This window comes from Dromaius novaehollandiae, chromosome 15, assembly GCF_036370855.1.
Source record: "Dromaius novaehollandiae isolate bDroNov1 chromosome 15, bDroNov1.hap1, whole genome shotgun sequence".
NCBI lineage: Eukaryota > Metazoa > Chordata > Aves > Casuariiformes > Dromaiidae > Dromaius > Dromaius novaehollandiae.
In genome coordinates this window covers 21,766,456-21,784,969 of record NC_088112.1, presented here as the reverse complement: position 1 = coordinate 21,784,969, position 18,514 = coordinate 21,766,456, and the positions used below count along the sequence as shown (strand labels likewise).

At 38.5% G+C, this 18,514-nt stretch overlaps 1 protein-coding gene across 2 annotated transcripts in view; it reads left to right on the top strand.

Moving 5' to 3' along the window:
- The window catches only part of AFF4 (ALF transcription elongation factor 4), a 57,920-nt gene that overhangs the window by 25,352 nt on the left and 14,054 nt on the right, over nucleotides 1-18,514 (top strand). The window contains exons 5-14 of one of the 2 annotated variants that reach the window (XM_064521177.1): nucleotides 850-936; nucleotides 7,897-7,933; nucleotides 9,518-9,566; nucleotides 10,928-10,948; nucleotides 11,508-11,562; nucleotides 12,595-12,632; nucleotides 12,991-13,153; nucleotides 13,353-14,270; nucleotides 16,639-16,727; nucleotides 18,199-18,436. In XM_064521177.1, coding sequence (XP_064377247.1) covers nucleotides 850-936; nucleotides 7,897-7,933; nucleotides 9,518-9,566; nucleotides 10,928-10,948; nucleotides 11,508-11,562; nucleotides 12,595-12,632; nucleotides 12,991-13,153; nucleotides 13,353-14,270; nucleotides 16,639-16,727; nucleotides 18,199-18,436 — 1,695 coding nt within the window. The remainder of the gene's footprint in view (nucleotides 1-849; nucleotides 937-7,896; nucleotides 7,934-9,517; nucleotides 9,567-10,927; nucleotides 10,949-11,507; nucleotides 11,563-12,594; nucleotides 12,633-12,990; nucleotides 13,154-13,352; nucleotides 14,271-16,638; nucleotides 16,728-18,198; nucleotides 18,437-18,514) is intronic. The other variant, XM_064521179.1, reaches the window with a different exon arrangement.

The window sequence follows — 18,514 nt, the reverse complement described above, 5'->3', positions numbered from 1 at the left end:
CTGTAAGGGAGATAGACTGGGAAAAAGTTCACAAGATATATAAATCCTGGAGCAGGATTGTGTGAGAGCCGGTCACTGTGTGCACATGATCTCCTGGATACCCCCGTAACATTCCTTTTCTTCTGTGCCGCTTCCCTTTTAACTCAACTGGAATGAGCATTTCTTCCACCAAAGTACAGTTCTGACAATCTAGTATCTTTCTGGATGGTGATAATTTTGTGCTGCCTCATGGCAAAACCTTCCCTTCTTTTCTGCCTAGGTTATTTTCTCTAGTCTTGTTTTTCCTCATATGATCACCTGATCCTATGTCTTTTATTACGAAAGAAGCATCAAATTTCTCCTTGAATATTTCCACGGCCAATCGTTTGCTCTGACCCTCAGGGCACCATGTTCCTTGGAGATGCTCTGGGTGAATACAAGATACCTTCTCTTTCTTTTCTGCCTCAGGCATTTGATTTCTCCTATTTCCCAAACTCTGTAGGCTTCCCTTTCCACAGGAAGGAAATGTGCCCCTTTCTGCCCCTTTATCCTACATGCTCTCTTCACAGTCTCTGATTTCTACTGCAGTTTATGTTGAGGCCAACCAATTTTATTGATTTAGGCCTTTCTGCTTGCTTTGCTACTGTGTCTTAGCTATCTGTTTTTGTGGCTAACAGTTTAAGATTTAGGTTCATGTGCAAAATCTTTTTATACATTTGGGAAATTAAGATTTGAATATAAAGTTTATGAAATGTGAACAGTAGACTGAAAATTGAGATGTAGGGTTACAATTTGAATCAGGTTTGTAACTTTAAGTCTTTGGACTGCTTTAACTTTGTTAATGGCTTTTCTCTTTTGGCCTGGCTATAGGAGATGACCCATTCCTGGCCTCCTCCACTGACTGCTATTCATACACCATGCAAAACAGAACCATCAAAATTTCCTTTTCCAACGAAGGTCAGTGCCACAGTCAAATACTGAATGCCATTAAAACAAGAGTAAGTGCTATTAAAGATCAGGATTTCGGAACTCTTTTAAATTCAATTCTGTGTAGTTACGCATATATTTCAGTGATTTGTATCCTTTTATCTTGCTTTACATCATAATTTGTCAGCAATAGCCTTTTGAAGAATGTAGTTGTTTTTCCTCTGTCTCTCTGATTTACACACAGCAATCTGCAAAGACATGTATAATAGATATTTCCTTTTAAGCTTTTTTTCATAATTTATACTTTCTTCAGAATATTTTTGAAGTTCAAAAATGCCATTGAGACTTTTTCCTTATTAGGGAAATGCTATGTGCCAATTCTGGTAGAAGCAGGTGTTGCATTTACCTCCATCTCACAAAGTAATGGAGGCTGGCTTGTAAATGGTATGAAATTTAAAATACGCTTTTGTGCAAACTGAACTTTCTCATAATTTTGATGTCCATGAACAGTTTTATTAAATTTTACATTTTCAATTACAAAAAAAAGAAATTTTAAAATCAGACATTCTGCTGTAGAAGTTCTCTCAGATCATTTGTCCTGAAAGATGTCTTTCTAACTTCCCTTATTCTTAATAACTACTGAAATGTTTCAGCTATTAATTCTAAAAAGAAGTTAGTCACTCTTTGCTGCTGTTGATGGCTTACAGTGTGTTTCCAGGGGACCTTCCTGAGCTGACATCTCTGAAGAAAGAGGAGTTCTCATTTTCTCTTCTACGGTCTTGCTCTCAGCTGTGTGCTCCCTCCCCTTGGGGCTGACTCTGGCACTCCTGGGACCTCTCTGTCAGCTGTTCTAACTCACTAAAACAGCAAAAAAGACAACCTAAGGTGGTGATGGGGAAATGAATATTTTTTTCCTGCTGGGTTAGTGATTTGCATAGCTCACAGAAGGGTCTCATGATTGCAAGGGCTGATGCAAGGAGGGGAGAAATACAGGAGGGGACTGAGCAGACAGCTGTTACAGTGGCTCAGCTGCCTGTGGAACTGCAGCCTAAAATCTTCTCCATAAGCAGCAGCAGATGTGTCTTATAGGTAACTTCACAATAAATTTCCCTCTTCCACAATGGCTGCCACTTTCCATTAAAGATACTTAAGTGGGAATGCTGAAGACAACTGCCAGCACATGAAGCCAGGCCACTGTGGGCTAAGGTGCTTGTCTCAGATAGCTTTCAGTTAGGATGTCAGCTTTGTTAGATGACTTGGCTTCGGTCCTCAAGAGGTAAGAGCTGGCCTTTGTACCAGCTGAGAACAGTTTTAGATGACAGCTATTTTTAAAGAGCATGGGCCAGCTTTGATATTTTTTTTTTCTTTCCCCAGAAGAATGTTGTTATCTATATGCAAAACAGAACATAAATTTTAAGAGAAATTTTCAGTTAAAACCTCAGAAGTGGTATCATTCATAAGAGCTTATTTCTGAAAATGCTGATTGTAGGCTGGAATGAAAAATGGGTTTTGGCAAGTATGATCAGGAGGCAGATACAGCGTACACTGTATCCTGTTGTGATGTAAAGCAGCCACAATGTATTGATAAACTTGGCCTTCAAGTTAAAACAATTAGTATCAAATAATATATTTTTATCTTCAAATAGATATATCACTTCATTGCACGTAGTTGTACATCACATTTAAAAAATGACATTCTTAAATAAGTTGATGTAAATTTTGATTATTTATTAGTAACATATAAGATTCACCTTGGATCCAAAGTAAATGACTGCAAACTTAGGTAAGGTTAAACTTATGAGAAATGCAGTTCATGAAGGTATGATGATCCAGAGTTGAAGTACAGACACTTTTCTTAAATTGTATCAATCCTTTTTTTCCAAGGGAAGGAGATGTGCAGGCATGAAGCAAAGACTATATTTAAATAGCTAGAACTATTGTTCTAGGTTAGATTAAATAATTACACTGTCATGATTGGAGGTTACATGGGGTTATTTGGCAAATAAAGTTATCACTGCATAGACTTGCATCTATTAAGTCCTTGACTGAGAAATAACGATAACTCAACATGTAACAGCTGATGGACAAGGATTGTCCACTATTGCACAAATGTCCTAGCTGTTGAGCAAACTGCAGCTTACGGCACGGTGTTTTAAGGCAAACCAGAACTGGTGATTGTTTGCCTTAAAATGCAGCTCTGTAGTCTGCAGTATCTTGGAAGCAGGGCAGATAGGCAGGGTAGATAGCTGTGGGTAGCAACTTCAGCAAATAGAGTTCAGTTTGAGATAGCTGACTCATTCAAGAATTCATGTCTTGTTTCCTGTATCAACTGATTACCAGTAAAAGATTTAACTTTACAATATAATTTTTCTCCAGAGTCAACACATCTCTAAAATGGATTGGGGCACTCTACCCCTAATTTGACACAATTTCAGGCTGTCTGGAAGCTCAGCAAATGTGACTGCAAAAAATTATGCTGTTAACTTCTAAAAAAAGACAATCTTCACAGTCCTGCAGGCTACCCTTTTTCTAACCGTAGAGCATTGTTTGCTGCTGTCCGTTTCCTGGTTGACCCAAATTGCTCCCCAAAACAGAATAGTTTGAAGTGTTTTAATCAGATTTTCTCATTGAGATTTCTGATATAATCTAACAGATTTTCTTGTCATGTGAATGGTTCAACATCACCTTTTCAGCCCTCTTTCTTTTCATGTTAGGATGTTTTTGAATTTGTTTGTATTTGAAAGTCAAAGTAAAGGAGCTCTAATGCATGAAATAAGTATTAAATTATTGTTTATAACAAACTAGTTTGACAGGAAGGAGTTTTTTTTGTTTTTACTATTTGTAACTGTTGGTTATAAGGAAATGTTTTCTTGTAAGCACTGGTAATAGTTTTGCACCAGGGTGGGAAGAGATTTACATTTAATCCAGGTGATTTACCTGGGTGAGCAGTTTGTTAATACAGCTTTCTAAAAGGCTCCAGCTACATCTCCTGATTACTTCTTGGCCAAAGGTCCCAGAAACCGTGCTGTAAGTGCACATCCACAAAACTCCCACAGGCTGATGAAAAGTTAAATGGTTCAGGTTCTCGTGTTTGCCTAGATATCCCAGAGCCACGGTCTGTCCTGATGCCATCACCTTCTGAGTTGTGTGTACTTGTCGCAGTGCATCTTGCTTGCTTCCCTGCAGTACAGTACAGTTCTCAGATTTGCTTTTGAAGGCATATCTAGAAACAAGTCTCATTATCTAGTTTCTTAATGTTATAATTGTGAGATTAATAAATATTTATCTTGCATGCATTACTTTTATTCAGGGTTTATTTGCTATGTTATATAAAACTAGGAACTTGAAAATAATCCTTACCTTTTATTGTACAGAAACAAAACCCAAATCTTTCCTCGGTGAAGATACTTACTTCACTGCTTTGAGTGTTTATTCCTCAACCTTTGGGGAGGTGTTTTCCCTTTATGTTGCAAGCACCCTGTGGGATTGGTATGAATTGCTTGATTCTTTGGGCATTTGACTTAATTTGGGATGAAAGGTGTGCAGAAATGTACACTCAGTTGTTTGTCATGTGGAGAGACGCTACATGAGATTCCATGGTCTTGTTGATGTATGAACGAAAAAGGTAGGTTGTAGGTTTTTGAACCTATCAACCTGGATAGTATTTCTTCACCCAGCTTGCAAAAAATTCCATTTATGGCTGCTCCGAGTCTGTTGATTTTTTGCCAGCTTTTTTATTCTGTGGCTGCACATCTTAGCCATGGAACTTCGTCAAATCCTCTCTCCACATCCAAAGCCTATAATTTCCTCTGCCTTCTACCCTCTGTCATTCTTGGCAGCAGGATCTTCTCAGAATTCCAGCAAGTTAGTGAGCCATGGGCTTGTTTAGCCTGGAACCAGCGCAGAATGCAGAAAACAAAACAGCACAGTGGTTTGCTTTAATCAAGCAGTACTGTTCTGGGAAAGCTTACTCTCTTTAATACAGTATTCAATTTACAAGTAATATCCTGCAATGTTTCACAGCATTCCTCTTGTGTGCAAAAGTTTGGTATGCTTTGCCTGTGCACATTAAGTTAAGCTCTGTTTGGTGGACCAGTTGATTTTATTTGAGATTGGTTGGGATAAGATCACTTTCACTATGTATAGGTAGTGAATAGCAAGAAGGGCCCCAAACTCCTAACAGGGACCTCTCAGCATTGCTATAAATATATCTAATAATTATCAGGTAGTCTTTGAATCAGAAGATAAAACTTCATGAAAATAGGTCAGGGAAAGTTTTATGGATGCTATGAAAAATACTTAGATTCCTGAGTCTTGATAAAAATGTTATCCAACTACCTAACACTCTATAATTTTGTTCTGTGTAATTTTTTTTAAGCCATGGGCTCACGTTCAAAAGCTCCGGAGTAAAAATACTGGTGTGTTTATAAAATATATTTAAAAACTCAGCAGTTTCTTAAAGGATGGAAGTTGTTAGTGTCAAAAGCAGCAGTATGTCATCGCTGGCAGGTTTTTGCCTGCATACCTGTGCAGTGAGCAGCGGGCAGCTCCGGAGGGGTGAATTCTGTCTCCTGCCCTGTGCTGAAGTCACCGTGAAGGCTGGTAGTCAGGTCTGTTGATCCGTTGTTATTGATACAGGAACTTTTTTTCTGAGAAATGAAAATGAGACAACTGACCTGAGATTTTGAACACTAAATAGAAATGGGTCCCATTTGCCACTGCCTGGACTACAGCCAACCTGGTAACCTGCAGCTGTGAATTATGTGCCCTGCTGCCCTGCTATCCAGCTGCTTCTCCACAGTTTTTGTGCGAGAGTGCAAACTGCAGTGTTGTTTCCTGCTTAAATGTCTTCACTGCCTAACCTCACCAGTCTATTATTGCTAGGTTAAAAGGATTTCCTTCCTTTAAGTTGTTTTTAATTTCTTCTTTCTGAACTACCCCTCTAGAAGATACTGCTGTAAATATCTTTGGAGTTGAAAGTGTCTGTCCTTTCTTTCTTTCTTTCTTTCTGTTTCTTAAATATGTACTCAAAATAGATGGCTAGGTTTTAGGAAAAAGTTGCACGTTTAAACATAACACCTCGTTAAAGTGCGCTTAACTGAAATAGTGCACTATGCCTTTGAAATAGGAAGTAACTGAAGTGAGTAATTAGGCAGATGTTTTCCGTCCAATTTGTGATCTGTTCGTCAGTAAGGACGGGCGCCGGTTCCTCGTCGTGTGCCCGGCCCAGCACAGTTGCTCTGTAACGTGGTGTTTGAACACAGTATGCTCTTTACTTCCTTTTTGACTTATACTTCATCGGTCTTGTTGACCTAAGTTGATTGTGGAAAAAGGAGATGGGGGAATCACACTTGCACTCCTTGTATCTGCGTAAAAGATAAAAATCAGTCGTATTTCAAAGGAAGTATAGCTGCTGCTTTCTGCTAAGTCACAAGACAACTTCCTTCCAACTTCATCTTCACTTTGCATTTTAAACCTAGGCTAATTTCATTTTTATTGTCCCTTCTGTTTGTTCAAGTAGTAAAGATTACAGGCATTTGAAACACCTTAAAATGAAAGTTCCTGGTAAATTGTGTGTTTTTGAAAGAAGTGGTATAGTTGGCTTTCTAGACCACCAAAGAAGTACTTGTTCAATACACTATGTCAATGGTGTTCAATTTTGAAATAAAAAGTTAAAGGAAATTTAAAATACCTAAGCATGCTTTGCTGTGCAAAGCTTTTACGTGTTTAAAAAAATGTAAGCTTTTGCAATTTATGTATATGACTGCTGCACTTCACTGAGTTGGCTGTTTGGAGAGATGCATACTAAAAAAACTGCAACTCCTTGTTGAATTATTCTGGTTTGCTATTGATAAAGCATATAAGTAAAATATGTGTATAAAACTTCACGAGTCGAGTCAAGTATTTTCAATTTTTATTTATAGAGTCAGCATTTGTCCTCATTTTTAAAATGAGGTCAGGCAGGAAGGTGCTATTGAAATCTGGCCTTCTAGCTTAGAAGTCGGCTTTTGGTAACTTGATAGCTTCTGCTTTTTTGTTTGTTAAAACAATATTTTACTTTTTAAATAAATATGATAGTGTTGTACTGTATTTGGGGAGACAGAATAGGGTTTCCTGGAACTGGAATACTGAGGTGCTAAAATTTGCAAGGCTTGATCTTTCAAAGATAGATTTGTAGGTAATGGGTTCATAATGTCGCAAAGGAAATTACATGTCATTGTTTATTGTACAAGTGAATTGTTTGATTGCATGAATATTTGGCCTTATCTGGGGTAGGTGGGGAAATGAAAATCACGTTCTGTTAGCGAGCAGTGCCTGATTGCACTACACCTACCCAGGAGCTCCATGCGGAGACATCACGGCAGCCGGTGTCAGAGTCAAGTGCTTGTGCAAAGCTGCTCAGATATTAAGTTTCATTGCCTCTTATGCTCTCTTGTCTCTCTTGTAGCTGAGATTTTTTTTTTCCTAATAATAATTTCTCTATACTAATTGCTTTTCCACCAAATATTGTACAGGTATGAGAAAAAGATAAATGCAGAGAAAAGAAATTAAATGAAAATACATAAAACTAACAAGCTTTTCTGTGTGTAAGGAAAATAAAGAGAAAAAAACATACTGAACAGCTTCTCTGTCTGTGCTGAACGTGCATAAAGGTAGGATTTGTGGAAGTTGCACAGGGATTTTATAGTTTCCGATGTCATGCACTACAACTACCCTTACAACAGGAGAGCAGGGACAGAGGAGCTGAGGAGGAGAAGTGTGAAGCCTTCCGAAAGGTGCTCGTCCTGCTTCCTTGATGTACCTTGGTGGTTGGTAAAAGGAGTTGGGGCCCAGATAAAGAATCAGTCTTTTTTGTTGGTTTTGTTTTGTTTTGGTTTTGATATTAGGTGCCATCCTTTAAGTGGAAAAAATAGCTTGATTACAGCATGATTTTCGATGTGCTGAAATTCCCTTTGAAAAAACTTTTGTGATCTTTTTTCCCCCCCTTAGGACTCTCAACAGTCCAGTTTTGGCACTGGAGAACAGAGTAAGTATATTAAACTTCCTTTAAAACATCTTGAATGTTTTTGTTGTGATTCATTGTTCTTAATATCTCTTAGGATATTAGGCTTTTTGGGGAATGAGATTTTCTGGACTGGTCATAGGATGAAGTCTAAGTTAAAATTTTCCATACTTTCTCAAGTTTTAACCTATAAAACAGTTATTTGCTTTTCTTTCATGTTTTTTGTAGAGATCTTGAAAGTTATGACTGAGTTGCAAGGCTGCTACTATCTTTTGGAAAAAATACGCATCTTTAACTTGTAGTGTTCTCTAACTCTTGAAAAGCTGCCTCCTTGGTTGATTCGATTGAAAATAGCTGTGTGTTTAAAAAACAAATGACCCAACAAAAACACCCCACACCTTATTTAAAAAAAAAAAACAAACAAACATTAATCCTTGCTTGGGGACATGTTAGAAACAAAAAGACTGCATATGTTCACATTTTAATAGAAAAAACACTTTGCATTTTCTCCTTTTTCTTGTTCGTGTTCACTTTGGGTATATAAAATCAAAAGAAAGAACTGCTGAAGAGTTAGTAAAGTAATATACTTCATTTCTTGTCCCAGAAGGCATTTCCAAATTTTAGACAAAAGCCGTTTTTATTCCTCTTTTACTCTACCTTTATTTTGAATGTTGTTGAAAAGAGTAATTTAAGACAGGTAATATACCTGGTGAAATTGAAAGAAATTTGTGCTGTTGCCTTCCAGAAGTCTTTCCACTCCCTTGCTAAGTGATTAAACAGATTATATAGTAAAAGCAGAAAGGTTTATTTTTAGATATTCACAAGTAGCTTACTGTAAACACCTAATACAGTGGGGAATTAAGGAAACAAATTAAAGCTTAATTCCATAATACTAAACCATAGACTTATAATATAGGAACAACAGATCTTTAGGTATCTAAATAGAAAGGCAAACTTAATCAAAACGCAGAACAACTTTTCAACTCCTGTTCGAATTTTCTGGGGAACTTTTAACAGCCTCAGTTCTTGTTTCTGTTGTACTATGCTTGGCAACCTACTAAAGCTTTTTTTTCTTTTTTTAAGGGTAGGGTAAGAAGAAAAACCTAAAATGAAAAACATATATCGTTATATATTCCTGTTTCAAGAATTAGTTTATGAGTTTGCTCTGTGGCTTTAAAGATTGCTCATCTGCTAAGAAGCTGAGTGGGGATGCTGAAACAAGTCAGAACTTGACAGGCTGATCTGTCCCATGTCCTGCCTGTAGAAGGCAATAGATTAACCTTGATAGAAGCAGAACAATTGTTCACACCATTCAAAATAAATTCTACATGTGTGGGTTTTGACAGCAATGATTTAAATAATTTTGTAGATTTATATTCTCTTCTTGACTCAATTGCTTGCTCTGTTTAGCACTTTGTCGCTGCCCCCGCTCGCTTGCTCCATCTGAGAGAGGCTGTACCTGGCTGCAGCTAGTTACTAGCTTATCCTGTTTATTCAGCCGTTCTTCATTTTGTTTATCTAGGGCTGTTTACCTCTGGCAACTTTGGAGTGGCATATTTTCCTGGCTGAATCTTAAACTATGTATTTCTTTTTTCTTTTTTCATCTAGAAAGATACAATCCTTCATCAAAAGCATCCAATGGTCATCAGTCCAAATCGTAAGTGGCTGTTGAGAAAGAATTCAGTTGTTGTTTGAGAAATGTTATTTAAAGATTTTTTTTTTCCAAGAGATTTGGAAAATAGCTGTTTCCCTGTCGCTAGAATGCACCAGTTCTTGCACAGACTCTTTAACACAATTTTCCTGGACTGACAGAAAAATGGGTCACGTTCTTTAAACACCAGTTTCCTAGGGCGGTAGACCAACTATGGCGTGTTGGTGCAAGCAGCAGATATGCCGTGCCCTCTTTGGGGTCCTGTTTTCCTGTCAGCTGCCGGGATAGGTGTGCGAGGGTCGTGCCGAGTCGGCTTGGCGCTGCAGCGATGCCGGCGTGGCCGAGCGGGGCGGCCGGGGCCATGGGCACGCCGCGGAGCTGCCAGCCGGGAGCCACTCGGAGCCGTTGTGGGAGAGAGAGGATGAGAAACGCTTCCACATTTGGAGGAGATACTAAACTACATTTGTTGGGATCTGGTTAAATTTGTACTCGGTCTCCTAACTGACTAACAAGAATTTTTATTAAAGTACACAAACCCAACATTATACTTCTTCCATTGTACAATTGGCAGGAAAAAAAATAATGGGAAGCTTCTCAGCGAGAAGCAGGTATGAGAAAGATAGTCTGCTATCTTTCTTATACCTGAAAATCCAACGTACACTGTTCAAAGATCATTGCCAAACAAGTATGTCCACAGCAATGAAGTTTTAGCACCTGGTTGTATGTTTAACGAAAGTGGTTGTAGATTCAGAAAACTGACAATTTTAAGTTAAACACTTGTGATGCAATCGCAAAATGGAATTAGGTCTGCTCCTCTGTGTACACGTTACAGTATTAAAATTAAAAAGCACGTGACCAATGAGATGGGAAAAGAAAGGCAACAAAAAAAACCCCTTGAAATATTGTAGATTTACAGGCAGTTTCTCAAAAACATGCTGTTTAAGAAGATGCTTATATACAGCCAGTTCAATAAGTGTTAGGAATAGGAGTTGACCATTTTGGTTTTGTTTTTGTCATAGCAGTAGCGAGTCAGCTGCGGAGGAACTGTGCTATTGCTATAGTTGAACAGTGTGAGAACATCTAAGAGCAAGGCATAGTACTGGACACTCACTGAATTAGGATGTGTAGGAAAAAGGCTGAGAATATATTTACTATGACAGTAAAATTCTAAACAAAAAATCAATTGTCCTCCATGTGATAAGTTTAAAAAACAAAATCCTTTGGAAAAGGATAGCAATGAAAAATATAGCGAGACTTAGACCCTAGATGTCAGTGTTTCTTTTCAGATTTTCAGTAGAACAGCCGTACTGTGAAACTTCTGCTCAGATGTGTTAGACTTTTAATCCTTTCTCATTTTCTTTCTCTAGATGTGAATCGAACCAGACAGAGTAAGATGTTTTATTTTTGTAATCAAAGGTGTTTTTTAATAAGCATAAAGGCCCCATACCATGCTACATGTTTTCAGTGCATTCATACATTTTCAGCATTGTGAAATAGTGTATGTATGTATTAATAGAGTAATTATGGTTTCAAATAATAATAGAAAAACTACAATTTAGAGTAGTTGTGCTGTTCTCACAAGACAGGAAACAGTATTAGCCACTAGTGTTGCCTTCCTTTATTGAAAACAGTATTCTTGGCCAATGTGTGCAAGAAGGTGAATGTGCACGTTTTATCTCCTCCTGCGTTAGTAAAATGTGTCAAATTTTCTTGCTAAATTTAATAGAATGGACTAATGAGTCAACATATTAAAATCCTTATTATTCTCTAAAGAATGATTTAACTCACCATTCTTAAATGTTAACTGTTTTAGAATGGTCTCCTGTGGATTTCGCCCCCACAGCTTACTCGGTAGTATAAGCAATAGCATGTTGGAATATAGACGGATGCTTTGAAAGTAATTAAAGTATGTGGAAAAACTTGTCTCACTTTCTCCCTTTTACTTAGTATGTTGAAAGATGACTTAAAACTTAGCAGTAGTGAAGACAGCGATGGAGAGCAGGTATGTTCCTTAAATATCAAAGTTTCAGAAAACCATAGTGAATACATTCATTGTTGCAGTACTGAACACTGCTCAGATACTCAACAGCAAGCTGAGGAGCAGAACTCCAAGAGGAAATTTATGACTAAGAAATTGGAATCAAATAGCAAGGGTTTAGATGAACTTTCAGGTGTTCCAAAATGTGGTTTGTAGTTATTTGTGTTGTAGAAACAACACATTTGTATCTGGGCACTCTGGTCTTTTACTGATTTCAAATGGACTTTCTATGTCAGAAATAGAATGTACTTTAAAAAAAAAAAAAAAAAAAAGGCATGTAATGGCCTGCCATTTAAAAATAGTACCCTTCATATTCTGCTGTGCTGGCTAAAGATACTACTGCTGCGTGTATGTTTTACTACCAGTCATTTTCTCTAACTGGAGGTATAGCAGCACCTTTATTTTCATGGAGAAGTCTGCTTTTCCTCTTTGTCAATATTAACTTTCTGTGGTGTGTCCCAGCATTGGCATTCAGAATGCTAAATTAAAAATACCTGAAGGATCTGTGCTACCAAGCAGCAGTCCACATTCTTCTTTTTTCTTTTCTTTCTTTCTTTGTTTTGTTTTGTTCCCAGTTCAAGTGCTTGATTTTTCACGTGGAAAACTTTGAGATAGTGCATTTAGTTGGTTAAATAATAGTACTCTGGGCATCTCAGGAAGCACACTGGGGAATTTTGAATTGCCTGAGTCAAAAAGATGGAAACGTGGTGTTACGGAGTAGAGGAAATAGGAACTCTTAGAGCTCTACTTAGAATATATAGGACTCAGAAAATAGCAGATTTATGGTGAAAACTCAGGGAAGATAACTGCTTTATTTTTCTTTCTGTACAAGAAAAATACAGACACTTGTATATGGCTGCAAAGTACTGAGTTAAGATGCTATTCAAGCTAAATATTTTAAAATTTGAAAGCTCTAAATTGACACTTTGCAAATTCATGGTATATAGAGTTCTAAAGTAACTTCTAGAAGCCTCATATTCTTTCTCTTAATTACAGGACTGTGATAAGACAGTGCCAAGGAGCACACCTGGAAGGTAGGCATTCCTGGGGGATTGCAGCATAGAAAACAGTGATGATATTCTGTCAGCACTCTTAACTTGATCTCATTGTTAAAATCCATGTTTGTCTTGTGTTTAAATTTTAATTCCCTTTTGTTGTAATCATTTATTAAATAGCATATTCCCTACAAATTATACTAACCAACTGGGGAAGGGGAGAAAAAGCAGAAAGGCTGTTACTTGTTTCCACGGTAGTTACTGAGTTTCATTGTGTTGAATTTTCTTGTGTTAATTAAAATATTAGATTTTATTTATTTGTGCTACTGGAAGGACTTCTAGGATGTATTTGTGCCTTGGATAGTGTTTGTTTATTTTTCTTTGTTTTTGTTTTCAGTAATTCTGAACCTTCACAGCATAACAGTGAAGGAGCAGATAATTCTAGAGATGATTCAAGCAGCCATAGCGGATCTGAAAGCAGTTCAGGATCTGACTCTGAAAGTGAAAGCAGTTCCAGTGATAGTGAAGCTAATGAACCATCACAGAGTGCATCCCCCGAGGTAGGGTTTGAGATGAAGAAAAAGTGAATAACTGTGTTATTCATACCTTACCTTCAGCAAGCTGCATTTCATTCATTATTGCTCTCAGGTGTTTTGGTTTACCTCTTGCTTTGCCATGCAGCACACACAGCTGTCCTGGGGAAAAGATAGAAGTATGAACTATTTGGATCTAATGCTGTTTTTTCTGGTTTGATTTTAGCCAGAGCCACCACCAACAAACAAGTGGCAACTGGATAACTGGTTGAACAAAGTTAATCCACATAAAGTGTCACCAGCTTCTTCTGTGGACAGCAATATCCCATCTTCACAAGGCTACAAAAAGGAGGGACGGGACCAGGGGGCAGGAAGCGGATATACTGATCAAAGCGGATCCAAGGATTCTATTTCTTCTACGCCTGGGCGAGATTCCAAACCCACCCAAAAGGGCTCGGAGAGCAGTCGTGGCAGGCAGAAGTCACCTGCCCAGAGTGACAGCTCAACGCAGAGGAGGACTGTAGGTAAAAAGCAGCCCAAGAAGGCAGAAAAGACATCGGTTGAAGAGCCTAGAGGGGGTCTTAAAATAGAAAGTGAAACCCCAGTAGACATGGCAACAAATATACCTTCAAATAGGCATAAGGCAGCCACAAAAGGTTCCAGAAAACCTAATATAAAGAAAGAGCCCAAATCTTCCCCTCGGCCTACAATAGAGAAAAAGAAATATAAGGCTTCAAGCAAATCTGCCCAGAAATCCAGGGAATTCATAGAAACAGATACCTCATCCTCTGATTCAGATGAAAATGAGAGCCTGCCTCCTTCATCACAAACACCCAAATACTCTGAGAGCAATAGGACTCCTGTTAAATCTTCCATGGAGGAGGATGACAGCTTTTTTCGGCAAAGAATGTTCTCTCCTATGGAAGAGAAAGAACTTCTCTCACCACTCAGTGATCCTGATGAAAGGTACCCACTTATTGTGAAGATTGACCTGAGCCTCTTATCCAGAATACCAGGGAAGCCTTACAAGGATGCTGACGCACCCAAAGCGGAAAAGAAAAGTGTGCCAGAGAAGCACGCAAGAGAATCTCAGAAGCAGCCATCTGACAAAAATTCCACAAAAGGCAAAAGGAAACATAAGCAGGTGATCAGTTTTGTAGATAAGAGTTTATTATCTCAGCCCCTTAGTGGATTGCTGCTGTGGTGAATTGTATAGTCCAGAAACCCAGATCATGCCTATGCTGTGACTTCTCTGAGCTATTTAGGAGATGATTCTGATTAGCTATTTTGTGTAGACCAGATTGATAATTCCTGTGCCATTATAACGAAGATGAGTGGGATTTTCTTTTGCAGTGGAGAGGGGAAGGGAGAGGGCTGTGCCTGTAGGAGTACTAGCACTGCAGCCAGAGCTCATGGAAGCAGCCCCGCTCCTGCAGCTCTGTCTAGCCTACAGCAGTGTAAAGCCAGTTTGAGTCCTACGGTCCTGCCCTGTCACGCCTTCGCTGGATCTGGCACTAGTCCCTGTTGCACTACAGGCCAGCTCGGGGAGCAGATCCAGCTGGAATCTCACCTGGCCAAAAAGGAATCAGTTTTCAGCTGGATCAGGGCCCTGAAGCAGTGAATCATGCAGTTGCACGAGAGCTAGTGCCAGAACACGGGACGGGGCAGAAGTGGGACTGGGGCATGGCAGCAGAAACCATAACCTTAGGGGTGCTGCTTTACTGGGAACATAGGTATTTCTTCGTAATAGTATTTTATCTTCTCAGATCTTTAAAAAAAAAAAAAAAAATCTTTTCAACTATAAAAAAAAGGCAGGAATCCCTGAAGGCAGTAGAATGGACAAGGGTTAATGGGGGAGCTGAATAGAAGTAGTAGTGCTGGGAAGAAAAGTTGGTAAGTAGTAGTTGGTAGTGTGATTTTAAAACTGCCTTCAAAAGGGCTGAATAGAAAATATACAATTCATATGAGGAGCAAACCTGTTGTGACTGCAAGATGGACTCAGTGATGCAATAAGTTTTGATGATCTCATGAAATAAGATGAGGACTGTGAAGCCATGCTTCAGGAATTTAAAAAATGTTCATGCTAATCTGCATTTCATTCTGAAATTTTAGTTTTGGCAGGGATTTGGCAGTGGTTGTAAGATAGATTTTGGTGTCAGAAGAGTAGATGATATTCAGAGAGTCATTTGACTCTGGAGGAGACAGAAGGCAGTTTTAGTTAATCCAGTTTTTGTACTGAGCAATCTAAATAAACTTGATCACTTTCTGGGAGTTTGTATAGCCTAGGAGACTTGACGTGTAACTGCAAACAAGGGCTTCGTCTATACTATTCCTAGCTAAGGTTCCTTTTCTTTTCTCTGGGTAAGGAAATTAAGCAACGAAGTGTGGGCTTCTTTTAAAAATAAAAATGGGAATAACTCTGACCAGTAGGAACAATGGTTAATTATTTTTTGTGTTACTGTACAATTCCTGATATTCATGGGAATGCACTCACATGCTCCAGTGGCTCTGAATACAGTGGCTTCTATTTCTTTGACCGATTATGCCTTTCAGTTCACATTTGGAGTTATAGCATTAAAGATCTGTGCTCTTAAATCTGAAAAAGAAGGCTTTGGTAAGACCAATTAAATTTAGGCTTTATCTCTGCAAATAGTCTGGCGGTTAATCAGTCTGAATCCTCAGCTTACTCGGATGCTTGTTGGTGCAGTCCGCAGAAGATGCAAGCCTGTTCATGAAGCAACTGAAGAAGAAACGCCCTTTTCCTCACCCCTCCGGTTTTTAGATTTGTGGGTGCTGTGTAAAGTTACGCAACTCTGTCACCACTTGATTTCTAAAAGTTATTTGCTGATGCGTTTCCTTGATCATGATGTGCAGGGTTGCAGTATCAGTGTAAAAGAAAAATGCAACCTTTTGGTTTTGAATCTGGGTTATGTTACCAGATGGCTTATAGTATGAGGCCCTGTTTTCCATTTAATTTATTGTGTTTCCACTTCCAGTGCATGTTGAAAACAGTTTAGAAATTCACCTTCAGAATGCTTTGGCTTTAGAATTAAATTTGTGTTGAAGATCTAGTCTTCTCCATCTCTGAACTTACCTTTTTAGTCTTGCAGCCTTTTTACCTTTTCTGGGATTCATAAGATCCTGGCTCAGTGGGGCTTCCCAGCATGAAATTTGCCTCCTGATTTCTCACTGAAGCCTCAGGCAGATTTTTCTGGTGTCTCATGGTGATATGTTTTTTTTAAAATGAGCAGCCTAGTTGCCGCCGCTGTTACACAGGTTGGCAATTTACAGGCCATGCTTAATTTTTCGTTATGTTCCAAGATCAGGGTCTGGTCAAGTATTGATGCAGACTAGGTGCTTTAGGGGATGGTTTTGTGGCCTGCACGGATATTATTCTGCACACTGCAAAAAGCCTACCAAATTAATTCTGTTAAGTGTTAAACATTACCCCACTCAGTGAAGCTGTAAACATAGAATTTTGCCTGTATCTATTTCTTGTTTGTTTTATTCAGAATGAGGATGAAAACAGAGCCAGTGAAAGCAAGAAAACGAAACTGGAAGAAAAAGCTTCATCAGGACACAAGACTTCTAGCAGTAGGGAGTGAGTATCTTCAGGAATCTTGGCTGTGTTTTCAATGCTGGGGGCTCAGTGTGGTCAAGGAGAACGTGGTTGTCCCTCTCCTCCTCCCCACCCCAAGTGTCTCCTCCTTGTTAATCAACGGGTAAAATTTCGTTAATGCTTATTCTTGAGACTGTTTTACTTCAAAGTTTCCACTGATAATTGGTGGAAATGCATTTCCAGAACCAGAAACATTGTCCAAGGACGGTTGTTTTATTTAACAAAAGTAATATAAGCCCTAATGCGAAGAGTTGGCCTGTATGGAAAATATGCCTCTCCTGTTTTTTCTCTGATTTTGTGAAAACCCGCACTTTTTATTTAACCCAGTCTGGTGATTCTCCATTCAGCTGGTATGTAAACTGAGAAAAAATTACATGACTGGCATTGTTTGGGAAGCTGATGGGTTAAGATCTGGATCCATGGATTTAGCCTCAGATTTGCTTGACAGATTAGCTAAAGAAAAGTGTGAGTGACACAAATACAAAATAATACCAAATTGACTAAAGAGTAACATTGTTTAATATCCTTTTATGTTCTCGCTCTCATTTTCCATGCTTTTTGTAAAAATTATTATGCTTCTGTTTGACTTATCTTTTGGTCAGTGTTAATTGACAGGAAGGATCAAGGTTTTCTTTACTGCCTTCTCAAACTCTTTATTATTTCAGATCAAACAACTGAAAGCTGGTACAAATATGTCATGGAAAAGATTCCTGTGCAATGAATAATTACAAAATTACGAATGTGTGAGAAACTGCAGCATGTCAGATCCTAGAAATCTTGTTTGCTCATTCTGAGTTGAACTCATTATGTGTTGGAAAACAGTTCAGATTTCCAAAACAGGTGTAGAACAAGTGGATGGGTTTCTATCTTGATTCTGGTTTTGTTTTGTTTTGTTTTTTTCTTATTCCTGATATTTGCTTGGTTGCTAGTGCATTTATCTGAAAGACACTTAACTACATGAAACAAAAGAATTTTAATAAAATGTTATGTATAAATACTTATTCTAAGTACCTTACTCTGTCAGGTGGGAAGCCAGCAATAGCAATCCTCAGCAGTCAGGGGAAGAGTGTACTAGAAGGCTAAGCTGAGGTAGATTGCAATTTCCTGGCTTCCAGAGAACACTTATCTGGACCATCTTTCTTCTGAGCTGTCAGGCTGACTAGTCTGCAGTAGTCAGGCTGGCGCTAACGTTGGCACATTAGCATTAGTTTCTTATGTTGTGTTTAGGGTTTTGTTGTTTTTCTTTAAGAACTTTTGTAGGGATGTGGTTTTATGGTTAGAACTTGTCTACTGCGTTTTCAGGTTAGAACACATAAAATGAGTTTAATCTGGCTTTGCAAAATCTAGTCACTGAGATAATTATTCTTTCTCTTCCTCCAAATCTGATTTGCCAGGTCTAATAGAATATTGCTTATTATTTTGAAAAAAACCTGAATTTATTCATTTTGTCCAGGTCTTCGAAGCCAAGTGCTGTTAAAGAGAAGGATTTACTGCCTTCTCCTGCTGCCCCGGTCCTTCAGAAAGATTCCAAGCAAGAACATGGGTCCCGGAAGAGGACAGTCAGTCAGTCATCATCCTTAAAGTCTAGCAGCAACGTTAATAAGGAGAGTAGCAGTGGTAGTAAAAGCAACTCATCTTCTAAACAAAAGAAGACAGAGGGGAAGGGTTCTAGCAATGCTAAAGAAGCCAAGGTAAAAGGTTTATTCTGTGAATGCTTTATGCCTGTTTTCTTGACTTACAGTTTGAGGTGCTCAGTGTGATCTAAACAA